General features: G+C 42.6%; 1 protein-coding gene across 3 annotated transcripts in view; it reads left to right on the top strand.

Moving 5' to 3' along the window:
- The window catches only part of ARAP2 (ArfGAP with RhoGAP domain, ankyrin repeat and PH domain 2), a 609,403-nt gene that overhangs the window by 238,284 nt on the left and 354,281 nt on the right, over positions 1–16,838 (top strand). For all 3 annotated transcript variants that reach the window (XR_013272356.1, XM_077477663.1, XM_077477664.1), the window contains exon 12: positions 4,060–4,145. Coding sequence is in view for 2 of the 3 variants with exons in the window: in XM_077477663.1 (XP_077333789.1) it covers positions 4,060–4,145 (86 nt within the window). In the remaining variant the exon portion in view is untranslated. The remainder of the gene's footprint in view (positions 1–4,059; positions 4,146–16,838) is intronic.

Here is a 16,838-nt window from a genome sequence, read left to right on the forward strand (position 1 = left end):
CCCAGGTACGAGATAGCGGTGTGCTCCCAATGGAAGGGAAACGCTGCCTGGCAATGGGACACTTCCTGGGGGGGTAGGGTAACATTTAGGGCTTGGGATTTGGAGTAGTTGATCTTAAGGTTGGAAATCTTACCAAAAACTTCCAAGTCTTGAAGTAGTGATGGGAGAGAAGTGCGCGGCGCGGTCAGAGAGAGCAAGATGTCGTCCGCAAAGGCCGAAACCTTGAGCTCCCTCTCCTTAATCGAGATCCCCCTAATGTCCGGGTTCGTTCTGAGTTTATTCAAGAGGGGCTCCAAAGTGAGGATGTATATCAGTGGGGAGAGGGGGCAGCCCTGACGAGTGCCATTGCTAATAGGGAAGGCGTCCGATAGGTGGCCGTTGACTCTCACCGCCGCAGTAGGGCCAGCATACAAGGTCATTATAGAAGCTAGCATGCGATCACCCAGGCCCACCGCTGTTAAGACTGCGCGCATGTAGTCCCAGGCCACTCTATCGAACGCCTTCGCCAGTTTATTTATACCTGATGATGGCACACAGACAGGGCCACATTCCTGCACAGCCAACACAAGCCATAGCCTAGGGTACTGATGGTAAACCTTGGCACCCCCAGATGTTTTGAAACTACATTTCCCATGATGCTCATGTCTTCTGCAGTGTACTTGAACATCATGGGAAATGTAGTTCCAAAACATCTGAGGTGCCAAGGTTCATCATCACTGGCCTAGGGCATTAGAGCTGACAGGGACAATACACAGCCACATTCATTGTAATTAATCATTCATAATAAAATACTGCTACTATGACTACTACTACTTCTACTACCACTACTACTAATAATATTAATAATAATAATAATAATAAGAGTATAATAAGAGGTTCCGGAATACCACCTTTTCCAGGTTGCAATTGTAACCCCTGCGACCCTTGTAGGTATGTCCCTAAATAGCATTAAGACACTGTTTTAGCAGTATACAAGTATTTGCTCACTGGTTACTGGTAGTTGTGGCAAAGGCTTCCAGTAGCAAACTAGCAGGAATATTCCAGCTGTCACAGTCTCACTTATTAATAAAGTGTTCCCTGCACCCCCAACACCTACATTTCACTTTCCCTAATGCCTATGTAGCACTAACCCCCGAAGGAGCTGCTGGTTATTTTTGGGCTTACCGTTACCTTCCGTTCTCCTTGTGACACGTCTAGGGGATGTCCCATGGTAGATGACCCAGTAACTTGAGACTGACAATAGATCCACTTGAATGGATTTTATTTGCAAAAACTTAAACCATTGAACAGTCTTTCAACTTGGGATCAGAGGGTTGGAAAAGGTAGTTCAGGAACTCTCAATGTCAAAGTCCAGAAAACTTTAAAGAGCATGCTTACTTTGACTGCATCCAGAGAATAGCCATTCACAGCTGGATGAACACTCAGGTTGGACAGTCCCTCTCTCACAAGGCCTAGCAGCCAACAAGGTGCTTACTAAGGAACAAAGTCTTTGTCACAGACATTGTTGCAGAAGCCGTAGGGAAACGAAGCTGTAGAACACTTGTAGGATACCTGGATCTCTCAACCTGCTTGGCGATATCCACAAGACTGGATTATATCGGTAACTTCAGCCCTTCCAGGCTCTTGTTAAGAAAACCAGCCCGTACGTGGTGTTCTTCTAAAGAGTCCTCCCCTGGAATGCTTGAAGTACAATGGATCTCTTCCGAACTGGAGACGGCACCCAACCACCTCAGAATCCTCCTTTAGTTTACTTGTCTTGGGCTAGCCAGCCCTGAGGCATCAAAGTCAGGTGGGTATGCACCCCAGGCCATAGCCTTCCTGGGGCTGGTCAGGAGGACCAGGACCAAGTAGTCAGCACATCATACTGGACTGGAACCCCAAACCACGTGACGTCCGTATCTTAAATACCCTTTCCCAGAGGGCACAGCGAGAGGGCCACTCCCACTGAGCTGGCTCCAAAAGAGAGTAACTTAAGCGCATGACCAGACCATAGTTCCACGCCCGCCACAAGAGACAGTGCCCCCTGTGGCTAGGCTGAACATCTCACACCCCAGTCAGACTGACACAGAAGTCCAATTTAGGCAAATAGACCCAAACCAAACTGTAGTTTGGGTAAAGTTTTACTTTGAAAAAAAAGCATAGCGTGTGCTCTTCAGCAGCCCGCCGCTACACCTAGCATGACCCCTAATACAAAACATGAACTAAACATTTACCATTTAATTTGACACTAACTCCGTCAACCCTAAAGTGGACCTTAACACTTAACCTCCTCCCCAAATATGTAAAGCCTAACCTTACCCTAACTTGAACTAACCCTAAAAATATGCTCTGACACTAATTAACCCCTATTCTGTATACTAATATCATTCTTGTTTGGAAACATCTTGTCAACAGCATACAGGTCCTGTAGTAAAAAAACTCAATTATTTGAGATCCCAGTTTCATAAGAAACCAATGATGGATGCATTCGTTTGCTACACCTTCATAAATGTTACAACATAATGCAATATTTCTGTAGTTTTTGTTTTTTGAATACATGTTTACCAAATATTTAAGGTTTCAAAAACCAACATCAGTTTTGGGTAGGTAGATTAGAAACAAAAGAAAGAAAGTCTGATTTGCTTAAGGAACTGATAATCTTCATACAATAAACTGGTATATATTAATTTCAGTTATCCAGTCATGTGCAGATAAATTAGGTGAACAGTAATTTGCTCTTTCAGATGATTAGATAATCGACAATTCATTGTGTGAAGATTTGCAACTTCTTTAGTAAATCAGCCTGAAAATCTTGTATCTTCAAAACCAGAAAAATGAACCACTCTTCTTTAAATTGGATATGTCTGAAGTCTGTTCTTTGCAGAGAAGCAGTGCATAGTTATAGCATATCGGTACAACTATCACTGAGAAGCAAAACCAAGTTATTGAGATATAATGTGTAGTAATTTTAAGTTAATGGAATTCGAGCACAAAAAGATATAAAGTAATGCGAGAGATACACAAAAAATTGGAGTTTGCAGGGGAATGAGATGCTAGTCATGAAGTAGTTAATATTTTAGTGACGCTTACACAACTGTTTTCCTGATTAAATTTCTATTTTCAATCCGACTAGACGGTACGTGCTCAATTCACTAAGCTATAAGGATAACAGTTTGCCATTACAACCATTATTTTCAGCAACGAGAGCCAATGAGAACTGAAAATAACAATCATGAGGCTCAAATAACAATCATTATAGCAAATAACACATGTATTATAGCTTTGTGAATTGGTCCATATGACGGTTTAACTATCAGAGTATCTTTGAAGCACCTTGCTGTTATGTTTCTATATCCTCCTCTATGCTTTCTGCCATAAATACAGAAAGATTATCACATCTGCTAGACTGTCCAATAACCAGACAGGTAACACTGCTGCTAAAGCTAAAATAGGAAATAGTGTTATTAAGGCCCGGGCCGTGTTTGCCCACCAGGCGATGCACAGATGTCCTGTGCATCCTCATGCAAGCAGACCCATTCATGTCAATTGGGATGCAGAGACTGCACAAACAAACCCACTGCTCACAATTTGACATCCATGTGGGTGTGGGTTTCCCCGAATGCACACTGTCTGCGTTTGGGGATATACACCCGTACTCACTCACTCCCACTTTGTCAAATTGGGAGCACCAGCTGCGTCCATTCAGCCGCAGTGCCCCAATTGACATGAATAGGACTGCCAGCAAGGGGATGCACAGAACACCTGTGCATCCCCATGCAGGCAAACATGTTCCTTGCATGGCCGTACTCTTAAGTACATCTGTCTGAACAAGGCATAACCACCTGGCTGTGCAGCGCAGCAGAGGTGTGTGTTAACCACAAAACTAACCAAACATATTTACAACCCAGCTGTACCTGAAGCTGTTTGCCATAGGATTTGCTCTTAAAAACAAATAATTATAGTGCAATGGGTAAGAAAAATTATAATTCAGCATCTCCACCATAAACAAATGCATAAATCAATGAATGAATAAAAGGAATGAATCACTTTGTCTTTAAATTATTCTCTTTATAATAACAGGTCAACACAGAGCATTAGGAAGTAAAGTTTCAAAGGTGCACAGCTTAAAACTGAATACATCAATCTGGACCAATGAACTTGTTGAGGTTTGTTAATATGTTATTCTAATTTGCTTTTATGTTTTGCTTAAATTTAAATTTTCAAAATTTTACTGTACTCTATATATTATGTGCCTTTTTATCATATAGGCACAATATCTAACAATATTGAGGTTACAGATGAGCAATTTTGATACATTCGGATTGCATATTGGGATACACTGTGTTGGGGTACATATATAGAATATTCACATGATACTGCTAATGACAGATAAAGGAATACAACGTAATTATTTGTGCAGGGCTCTTAATCAAGGTCTGGAAAATTACATTCTATAAAAGCAGCGTTGTATGCACTAAACATACTAAATTGTGGAATGCAATGAAATGAGCAAACCATGTTAAGCAAATCCACATATTTTGAAGGTCAGTCTTATTTGATTGTTCAAGGATCGACAGAAAATAATTTTAAATATGCACTTATTTCTGGCAATTTATTTAATGGCAAGAGATTCATTACCCAGTCTGCATAACTTCACCACCTTTGGCCCTAATTGGACTGCATACAGATCTACGGAGAACAGGTGTCAAAAGCTTCACTTATCTAGAGCATGCATCAGAACCTTTGTGTTTCTAGTATATTGGATTTGCTATAGAATAAATAGAAAATGTACTCTAGAGAAAGGAACCTGGAAGTCTGGCTCACAGTTTAAGTTGCTACTGTGATGACTGTTCAGCAAACGCCTAAAACAATTGGGTAGAGATCTGTTTAAAATATTAATATTTAAAACAAACTCATTGTTAATTAAAAATAGTTAAAATGGTTGTAAACCCTTACATATATTAAGTGATTAGCCTCAGGCGATACACAAAGATGAAACAAATCCCTCTAGATAAGTTTTACCTTTTTATTTGCCATCCTCGCTTCTCTACAGGCTCCTAAAGCACACATTTTACACAGCATTTCTGAGCTTCAGGGGGCCGGGATCTGATGTTACACACTGCAAAGTATAGAGCAGGGAACTGAGTGTATTCTGAGACCTAAGTGGAGTACAGTCTCATGGGGAAACATGCACATCTTAAGCTGTCAATCACTGGCTGTGTGCTTGAGGAGGGACGGGCCCTCTCCCAAGATTCTGTGGTGTTGGCATAACTTGTCAGAAGTGACTTATAGGCTTCTAGTTCCTGCACCATGCGATGTAGACAAGGAATCCCACAGCTCCCCCTAAGGCGGCAGAATCTTGCTTCATAAGCCGATACAGGATCTCACCCGCCACTGTCACTCACTAAGTGAGTACCACTCTATCAAATGAACCAATTCATGGATCGATTCTGGTCCTGCACAAAGCCGAGCCAGGATATCTATGTGGAGCCCACCCGCTGATATCAACATGGCGAGACCCGTGGCCATGTTAAATACTCTAGAGGGCACCTCCCACCTTCCTCTTTGCCCAGACTCATCTCCCCCGGCAGCTTCCTCTGCCCCTGCAGCGGCAGATCCTTTATATGCCCACATCGCAGAGGCTGTAGCAGCCCTTCTCACCCCCACCATCTCCTTAGCTTTGGAGGAGGCTCTGACAAAGAGCAAAGCTCAGCTCCGTAAGGAGCTGGGGTTACAGCTGCAACAAATACAGACCACAGAGAATCGGCTGTCTCTCAGAGCAGAAGCCATCTAATGTTATCCAGGCTCATGATGAGGCTTTGCTAGCTTTCCAGGAGAAATTGGAAGACCTAGAAAACCATTCCAGGTGGAGTAATCTGTGCATTATTGGAGTCCCAGAATCAGTCCACCATCCCCAAGGCATTGGAGGTCGATACACGTAGAAAGAGTGCACAGGCTGGGTCAACTTATGGAAAACAGGCAATCTCCAAGGCCAGTCATTGTACATTTTTAAACTACGTGGATAAGCAACTTCTACAAAAGTTCAGGAATCAGTGCACCCTGCAAGTTAAAGGACATGCTCTCCTTTTGTTTGTGAATTACTCATCAGAGATATCATGCACACATAAAGCCTTCTTGCAGATCTGCTCCATTCTGTTTCACTATCACTTTAAATTTACCCTCGCTTACCCCACCATCCTGCATCTCACAACATCAGAAGGCGAGCGCCTCATGTTCTATTCCCCTTTGGAGGTGGAACAGTTTCTGCAATCCTTGAATCTGCAACCCTTGGAGGAAATGCCGCCAGCCAGAAAAGCACTTCTTTCCCGCAAAGATCAATGGGGCCCACATAAAGAAGGGACTAAAAAGATCAAATTTGGATCCTCTTCCCATGATGAATCTCCTGAAACATTTGGATTTGTCTAATGCCACGTACACACGACCGGACTTTTCGACGGACTTGGTCCGGCAGACAGTCTGACAGACTTTGCAGCTGAGGTCCACCGGACTTTCAAACAAATGGACTTGGCCACACACGATCACTCCAAAAGTCCAATGGATTCGAACGTGATGACGTAGAATAAGGAAGTTCATAGCCAGTAGACAATAGCTGCCCTAGTGTAGGTTTTAGTCCGTTGGACTAGCACACAGACGAAACGGATTGTCCGCTAAAAGCCGAGTCCGGTGGACAAATTCAAAGCAAATTCTAGGTCCGCCGGACTTTTCGCAAGAAAAAGTCCACTGGAGCCCACACACAATCTAATTGTCCGATGGACTCTGGTCCGCCAGAAAGTCCGCCGGAAAGTCCGCCAGAAAGTTTGATCGTGTGTATGTGGCATAAGACTTACTGATAGTCCTGGACACTTCACGTAACTTTATGATTGCATGTTATTTTATACTTGTTTTGCTAATCCAATCAGAACCCAGTCTTCTGTTTCTTAGTTAATTCGTCTGCTGTTATGCATGTATTCTCTTGTCCATAGCACTGGAGGGCATGCTTTACTCGAGGCTGCGGCACATGCGTACCTTTATGCTATCCACCACTCTTGTTGGGTATCTTCCTCAAATGCCAATGGACAAGGGTTTTAGGGATCTAGATGCTAGTAACGCATTGTGTCGAAAAAAGAGAAGCCAGTGCTCTTAAGGTTTTATGATTTGTTGCTTATTTTCTTTAGTTATTTTCTGAAACTTTCTACAAGATGTTGAACAGATTCACTCGTCAATTCTCCCCATATCTCTCAAGAGGCAGTATCATATTCCTTTCTTGTTCAAGGTTGTGGTCTACAGACAGTATCCATCTCACTTGCTAGGAACCCATTCTCCTTTTTAATGGCCAATATAAAAGTAATTTCCTGGAATGTCAAAGGTCTCTGCTCCCCTATAAAATGCATAAAAGTGTTGCACCACCTTAGACACCTACGGCAGACATTGCTCTACTGCAGGAAACCCATTTAGCGGAAGCTGACTTCTATCACCTGAAAGAACTCTGGATAGGGGAGGTGGTGGAATCCGCAGCTGTAGGCTGTAAGGCATGAGTGATTACATTGCTGCACAAAAACCTCCCCTGTACCATCAAGTTAGTAACCAGTGATGACCTTGGCCGTAAAATAACCTTAGGACTCCATTTTTAATCCTGCGCTATTCAAATCACTAATATCTATGCCCCTAATTCCGCCAGCTCATCCTTCTTTTGAGACACACCTGTATGGATCATGCAACACCTGCAACCCTTTCTCATCGTAGGAGGTGACTTTAATATGCTAATGCATCCAGGGGAAGACAGCAAATTATGGAAGGCCCACAGAGCTAAGTTAGGTCTCACATATACACAGACTCTCCACTCTCACATATGTTGTCAGCTTTGAACATGCTAGACCCATGGCGTCTAAGTCATCCTATAGATAGAGAATTCACTTTTTAATCCCCTCCCCAAGACTCCTTGGCCAGACTAGATTTTCTCTTTTTCTCCCCTCTCCTTCTCCATCCATTTCATCAGTGATTCTACTATACACCAGATGGCCATTTTCGATCACGCTCTCATATCTCTAACTCTAAACATCCTCTAGTCACATGCAACTCCTAAACTTTGGAAATTCTCCCATTATTTGGCACTTAATAAGAACTTCCTATGTACCATCCGCAAGGCCTGGTCGGAGTGTCAGTCTTTTAACCAAGAGCGCGAAAGTGACCCTATCTTGTCCTGGAAAGCGGGCATGGCCTTTTTGTGAGGCAAAATTATTCCCTATGCTTCTTCTTTTAAGAAAGCTGCAGCACAAAAATATAGACAGGCTAACGAAACCCTCCGCCAAGCCCAATGCAACCTAGTTAATTCCAACTCGCCAGACCATAGAAATGCTTTGCATGAGGCTGGATATCTTACAGTCTATTTTGGACCTGTTCCGCACCTGTTCTGGCCTGTGGGCAAATTACGATAAAAGGGAAGTGCTCCCCCTTACTCATTCTGTCTCTTCAAGATGGGACGCGTCCTACCCCTTCCCTCTAGCCCAACAATTTATTACAGATCTAGGTGTTAAAATAGGGAAGGAACCCTCTTCTCTTTACAACCTCAACTACCCCCCTTTGCCAATTTTTCAAAATAATTAGAGGCTTGGATGACTCTACCCCTATCACTCTTTGGAAGATGTCACCTGATTAAAATGGTGAGTTTGCCTCAGCTCCTATACCCTCTACAAACTATTCCCATCCTCTTAAAACACCAAGATTTACAGAAACTCAATAAAGCTATTGTTACCCTTTTATGGTGCAAAAAGAGATTGCTCTGCCCAAATTGCATCTTCCTAAAAGTGAAGGAGGTGCCGGTATCTCTGATATCCAGATGTACAATCTAGCTTGCTTACTTAGGTATGGGTTAGACTGGTTGTCTCAATCCTCTGTCTATGTGAAGTACACTCTGGAATCTAATCTGGTCTCTCCTTAGCATCTCTCTGGCATCCTGCATTGCAAAATGTAATCTCTCTCAAGACACTTACAAAATAATATCTTGATCCGAGACACTATTATTGCCTGGCGGGAGATTAGAAAAAAACTTCCTCAAGCATAGAATACAAGGCATATGACTTTTAGCACACCAAGGGCCTGGTAAAGGCAAGCTCTCTGTTTCATATAGACACAATGAAGCTGAAACCCTTTTTAGAGATAATCACTGAATACAGACTACCTGCAATGCATCTCTTCTACTATAACCAGGCACTTGCCTACATATCCTCCTGTTGTCCAGATATTTCTAAGGCCGCGTACACACGCGCGGACTGTTCGCCCAACTTTGTCCGTCCAACAGTTTCGGCAAACAGTCCGCTCAAACTTAGCATGGACGGACATGGCCACACACGACGGACGAACAGTTTGCTGAAACCGTGCGCGATGACGTGAACGGCACGTACGACGGGACGAAAAATACGACGTCCTATACACTGCATTATAGCTTTCGGCGTGAAAATCCTTTCTGAGCATGCGCGCAACTTTGTTTGACGAACAAGCCTACACACGGGCGGACTGTTCGCTGAAACAAGGTTTCAGCGGACAGTTTTTCGGAATTTCCGAAAAAACCTTGTCCGTCCAACTGTCCGCTGAAACTGTCCGCTGAAAGCCCACACACGAGCGGACTGTCCGCCCAAACACTGTTCAGCGGACAAAGTTGGGCGAACAGTCCGCCCGTGTGTACGCGGCCTAAAAGATTTTGTCCCTCTATGATTGATCATCTGCTTTGTAAACATGCTTACTCTATTCCAGAGGTCTACAAATCGCTACATTCAGATATCAACACCATAACAACCACATCATTTTTTAAGAACTGGTGCAAAGATTTTCCAGTAGACGAATTTGGAGACAATATTCTAGAAGGCTATTTAAAAGTCTGAGAGTGCATCATCAACAAAATTTGGAGAGAAACACAGTTCAAATTAATCCACAGGGGTTTCATCCCATTTATATCTTTAAACACACCTTCACAGCCTGTAGCATGCCAAAAATGTGGGTCCATCTAACTTTCACTTTCATCGCTTTTGGCTCTGTCCCCCAATCTCCATCTTCTCGGATGAAATCATTATATTTATACCCAGCATCACAAACTCACTAAACTCAAAGACACCTCTGCTACTGCTATTTGGTTACAACATGCCTACACTACCATGCCTGGAGACACCCAGAGTAAATATCTCTCAATGGACACACCTCTGTTTCAACATTTTAAAAGTGTGGACTATTCCTTGCCCACCCACTAAGCCTGACCTCATAACAATACTTTATCGAGAGAAACTGGACATTAAACTGCAAAATGACACCCCTACAAAATTATTCCTGGACAACAGGAGGTATATGTAGGCAAGTGTCTGGTTATAGTAGAAGAGATGCATTGCAGGTAGTCTGTATTTAGTGATTATCTCTAAAAATTATTCTTAATGAGATGGCGTCCATTTACGCTCCATTTGCTAAGTGCTCAGAGGTAATGTTCCGGATACAGAGAAATACAAAATAATATTCAAAATGAGTGCGCAAAGCCTCTAACCATAAAAATTATATAAATAATAGCATCAGCTAAATAAAATAACCAATAAAGTGAAAAGATTAAACCATATACAATATAAGTCAAACAATACTATAATAGAAATAAATGTCCACTCCCAAAGGAATGTTCAGGAATCCACTGAGCGGGCCCTGTAAAAATAAAACACTATAGTTTAACTTTAAATCCCAAATCACCTCAAACATATGAATATGAGTACCCTTGCCAGATAACTATGATCTCCAGATTATAAGAGATCAATAGTGCAGGATACTTCCACGCCCACTGGGTTTCCCACAGGATGTCTGGAAAGTGCAATTCTTCACAGTAAGATTCAGGAGAAAATACAAAAGACCAGTGAGTAATATTGCTAAAAACACCAATTTATTTCCATGCAAATGTACTCACAAGCATCTTAGGGTAATAAAAGCTCAACACTATACTGCGGTACACCAGCAGATATGATGACATCATAGGCTGCTATCCCCATGCATTTAATCTATACAAAGGACATCCTTAGGGGACATAAAGAGGAGCCATTGGCATCTGGGCATTGTTTATAAAACTTTACAACTGAAGAATTCCACAGAAATTGATGGGGGCTGGAAAATGTCTGAAACTGGAAGTGATGTGGCAGCCATCACTTGCAGCATCACTTCTGGCTGGAAGTGGTTTAAATGGTAGGTGCAAGGCAAAGGAACAGATTCACTCTTTTATCAGCCCCTGCTGCGACATTTACTTACCTTTATTTCTCTCCCCTGCAGCTCTGCTTGCTTTCAAGATTTAAAAAAGACAGACTTTTAAAAACGCCAAGTCGTGATGTGAAGCTTGCATAGAGAGGAGGATTTGATCCTCGCCCCTATATTACAGGACTGATACCTGAGCAGTCAATTACAAAGTATCAATGCTATTCTATGAGAGAAAGGGAAGAGATTAACATAATTCCCATACACCAAAGTTATGATGACTTAATGGACTCATGCTGCCCTTAATCAGCATAGCACAGGATCACTTTAAGTATATAGTACCTACTGTAATTATCTAAAAAAATAAAAAAACATTTTTGTTAAAATATTCAGGATATGTTTGGGGGGGGGGGGGGGTAGAGGAAATAAAATAATAAATGTGATTATTATGTATGTAAGTAATATATATGTTTGAAATTGCTTAACTATGTGTAATGCTTTATAATAATTGAAAATAAAAATAGAATTATAAAAAAAAAAAAAAATTATATATATATATATATATATATATACACACACATACATACACAGTATATGGTATGCTATAAGGAAGGCTGTATAAGCTGAAATGCAATACATTTCTGATGCTGAGTCATTTTCAGGTAGCCAATAAAAGTGTTTCCTTAATAAGAATACACAGAGTGGCCAGCTTTAAACATTATATATATATATATATATATATATATATATATATATATATATATATATATATATATATATATATATTGTGATATTGGGGGTGTTTAGCTCAAGTGGTTAGAGGCATTTTTAGTCCACATCAGGCAGGCGTTTATAGTTAAGGGCCTGGTAGCCCACGTTTATTAAAAGGAAAAACAAAATATTAGTCCATCCAGAAATCCCACGCAGGGGTCCAAGCTTAATTTAAATACAAAGTCCAAATGAAAATGCTAGCCCACCTGGCTACTCTATAGCATTAGTGCTGCTATAAGTACTTGCCCCTCAAACGAGCTGCTTGGATACACACAGTCTTAGGCTCCTTGGACGCACACAGCTTCAAGCCCTTTAACGCACACAGCTTTGGACTCCTTGGATGCACACAGCTTCAAGCCCTTTAACGCACACAGCTTTGGACTCCTTGGACGCACACAGCTTCAACCCTTCAATGCACACAGCTTTGGGCTCTTTGGACATGCACAGCAGCAAGCTACTCCACCATCGTCCACACTCCATTCCCAACAGCCCTTTGTTATATGGCCTGTGTGCAGCTGGGCAAACACCCTGCTCGTTATCCTCAAGACCTGGACACAGGGCTGGAGATATGCAAACTCTGTCTCTTTTTCCTCCGATTTCATAAGGACAGAGCCTCGCTCTGTCACAATATATATATATATATATATATATATCTACTTCAATACCAGGCACTTAAACACCTTCCTGCCCAGACCAATTTTGAGCTTTCAGCGCTGTCGCACTTTGAATGACAATTGCACGGCCATGCTACACTGTACCCAAATAGAGCTTTCTTTTGGTGGTATTTGGTCACCTCTATGGTTTTTATTTTTTGCTAAACAAATAAAAAAATACAGAAAATTTTGAAAAAAAATATGTTTTTTTTGTTTCAGTTTCAAAACTTTGTAATAAGTAAGTTTTCTCCTTCACTGATGGGCACTGATAAGGCGGCACTGATGGGCACCAATGAGGTGGCACCAATGAAGTGGCACTGATGAGGTGGCATTGATGGACACTGATATGTGGCACTGATAGGCGGCACTGATAGGTGGCACAAATTGGCACTGATAGATGGCACAGATTGGCATGGATAGGCGGCACAGATGGTCATGGATAGGCGGCACAGATGGGCATGGATGGTCACTGATAGGTGGCACAGATGGGCACTGATAGGCAGCACAGGTGGGCACTGATAGACGGCATTGTATTATATTATACTGTACTAATGGATGCCAATCAGTGCCAAACAATAATGCATGCCAATCAGTGATGCCCATTGTGGGCACTGATTGGCATCCATTATGGGTACTGATTGGCATCCATTATGGGCACTGAATGGCATCCCTGGTGGTCTAGGGAGGATTACCTTGCGCTGGACATCCCTGGTGGTCTAGTGGCGTCCCTGGTGGTCCAGTGTGGGCATCCTTGGGGGGGGGGCTGCGCTGATAATCGATCAGCACAGACCCCCCCCCCCTGTCAGAGGAGCAGCCGATTGGCTCTCCTCTACTCGCGTCTGACAGACGCGAGTGAGGAAAACCCGATCGCCGGCTTTTCCTATTTACACTGTGATCAGCCATGATTGGACACGGCTGATCACGTGGTAAAGAATCTCCGTCGGAGACTCTTTACCGAGATCATAGTTGCGGGGTGTCAGACTGACACCCCGCAACAACGATCGCCGCGCTGCGCGACCCCGGGGGCGCGCAGCGGCTCAAAATCCTGATCACGTCATATGATGTCCGGTCAGGATTTTGAAACCACTATGCCGCCGTGTATCTGCTATAGGGGGGGGCAGCAAGTGGATATAGTATCTCCCAAAAGTGAGTACACCCTTCACATTTTTGTTAATGTTTTTTATATCTTTTCATGTGACAACACTAGAGAAATGACACTTTGCTACAATGTAAATTAATGAGTGTGCAGCTTGTATAACCATGTAAATTTGCTGTCCCCTCAAAATAACTTAACACACAGCCATTAATGTCTAAACTGCTGGCAACAAAATTGAGTACACCCCTAAGTGAAAATGTCCAAATTGGGCCCAAATAGCCATTTTCCCTCCCCGGTGTCATGTGACTCATTAATGTTACAAGGTTTTAAGTGGGGAACAGGTATGTTAAATTTGGTGTTATCACTCTCACTCTCTCATATTGGTCACTGGAAGTTCAACATGGCACCTCATGGCAAAGAACTCTCTGAGGATCTGAAAAAAAGAATTGTTGCTCTACATAAAGATAGCCTAGGCTATAAGAATGTTGCCAAGGCCCTGAAACAGAGCTGCAGCATGGTGATCAAGACCATACAGCGGATACAGGTTCCACTCAGAACAGGCCTCGTCATGGTCGACCAAAGAAGTTGAGTGCACGTACTCAGCGTCATATCCAGAGGTTGTCTTTGGGAAATAGACGTATGAGTTTTGCCAGCATATTTGCAGAGGTTGAAGGGGTGGGGGGGTGGAGTCAGCCTGTCAGTGCTCAGACCATATGCTGCACACTGCATCAAATTGGTCTGCATGGCTGTCGTCCCAGAAGGAAGCCTCTTCTAAAGATTATGCACAAGAAAGCCCACAGACAGTTTGGTGAAGACAAGCAGATTAAGGACATGGATTACTAGAACTATGTCCAGTGGTCTGATGAGACCAAGATAAACTTATTTGGTACATATGGTGTTAAGAGTGTGTGGCGGGCAACCAGGTGAGGAGTACAAAGACAAGTGTGTCTTACCTGCAGTCAAGCATAGTGGTGGGAGTATCATGGTCTGGGGCTGCATGAGTGCTGCCAGCACTGGGGAGCTACAGTTCATTGAGGGAACCATGAAGGCCAACATGTACCGTAACATACTGAAGCAGAACATGATCCTCTCCCTTCGGAAACTGGGCCACAGGGCAGTATTCCAACATGATAATGACACCAAACACACCTACAACACGACCACTTCCTTGCTAAGGAAGCTGAGGGTAAAGGTGAAGGCCTGGCCAAGCATGTCTCCAGGCCTAAACCCTATTGTGCATCTGTGAGGCATCCTCAAATGGAAGGTGGAGGAGCGCAAGGTCTCTAACATCCACCAGCTCTGTGATGTCATCATGAAGGAGTGGAAAAGGACTCCAGTGGCAACTTGTGAAGCTCTGGTGAACTCCATGCCCAAGAGGGTTAAGGCAGTGCTGGAAAATAATGGTGCCCACACAATATTGACACTTTGGGCCCAATTTGGACATTTTCACTTAGGGGTGTACTCACTTTTGTTGCCAGCTGTTTAAACATTAATGGCTGTGAGTTGAGTTAGTTTGAGGGGACAGCAAATTTACACTGTTACACAAGCTGTACACTCACTACTTTACATTGTAGCAAAGTGTAATTTCTTCAGTGTTGTCACTTTTGTGAGATACTGGGGTTGATTTACTAAAGGCAAATCCACTTTGCACAACAAGTGTACTGAAGGTGCTCTTATAAGTGCAGTCGCTGTAGATCGCTATAGATCGGAGGGGAAGATCTGAAATGAGTGGAAGCTCTGCTGATTGTATCATCCAATCATGTGCAAGCAAAAATGCTGTTTTTTATTTTCCTTGCATGTCCCCCTCAGATCTACAAAGACTGCACTTCCAAGTGCACTTGCAGTGCATTTATTTTTTTAACTTTATATCTTTATTAATTTCTTTTCAATTTAAACAAAACAAACATCATTCTCTTACATTTATCCCTTGAAGATAAGCAAGACAATTTTCACAGAAGTTAAAAAAAAAACCCTCATAAACCACATCCTTTAATGTCTATACATTGTCCTGAGTTACATTTCCAGTATTCCCTTGTTTCAAACACCCCCCCCCCCCCTCCCACCACCTCCATCACCTCCATCATTCACCCCTCCATTCCTTCCTCCACAGTGTTCCTGTCTCACTTCTAGCTGTTTGTCAACTGTTCCAGTTTTATACATAAATACTTCCATTCATTTTCTCACACCACAATTTACAGATCTTATCAAATTTCTTAATACTTCCCTGTCTTATATATGTTGTCCTTTCATTGAGAATTACCACATTCATATTCTGTACCCAGTCCTTACTGGAAGGAGGCACAGAAGACTGCCACTTCTGGGCTATAAGTTTCCTAGCTTGAAAGAGGCACCTTACTACTGCTAGTTTGGTATCTTTTGGCCTTCTCCCTCCATCTATCCACCCCAATTCACACACCATTGGATCCATATCTATAGCCACCTCCAATACCTGAATTATTATTTCCACCACCTCCGTCCAATAGCGGAATAGTTTGGGACACCTCCAAAACATATGAATCATGTCCCCCTCTATCCCTCCACATCTAGGGCAGGAAGCGTGTTGACTTCGGCCAAACAAAAAAAGTTTTTGCGGGGTATAATATGCTATATACAGTAAAAATAGGTGTGACATCTTTTGGGGTGGAGAGAGAGACACCCATGGTGCAAGCTCAAGAATCCTCTCCCATTGAGTTTCCAAAATACTCCCCACATGTCTTTCCCATTTCTTTCTATACGCTTTCTCTTGTATTCTTTCCTGACTCTTTATATGTAAACTTGAATAGATTTTAGATATCAAACCTTTCGTTGTCTGGGCTCGCATTATTTCCTGTATTACCAGTATCTTACACCATTATATTGCCTTAGTTCTTGAAAAGGTTTTACATTTCCATTTTGGTAGATCTGGTGAATAAACTTTATACCTCATCTTTGCCATTCCTTAATTTGCCCTATTTTTTGTACCTCACCCAACTTACTATTTGCCCATAAGGGGGAGTATTCTGTAAAACCTCTATATCCCAATCTCCCCTTAGCCACTTCCCACACCTTAATCATTAAGCCTAGATTAGGACCTGCCTCCAGAGCTTACACCAATGGCCTGTAAAGGAATTTCTCTAGGGGGGTCATCTTCT

Source organism: Lithobates pipiens, unplaced genomic scaffold, assembly GCF_037356315.1.
Source record: "Lithobates pipiens isolate NorthernLeopardFrog02 unplaced genomic scaffold, aLitPip1_a1.2 Scaffold_13, whole genome shotgun sequence".
NCBI lineage: Eukaryota > Metazoa > Chordata > Amphibia > Anura > Ranidae > Lithobates > Lithobates pipiens.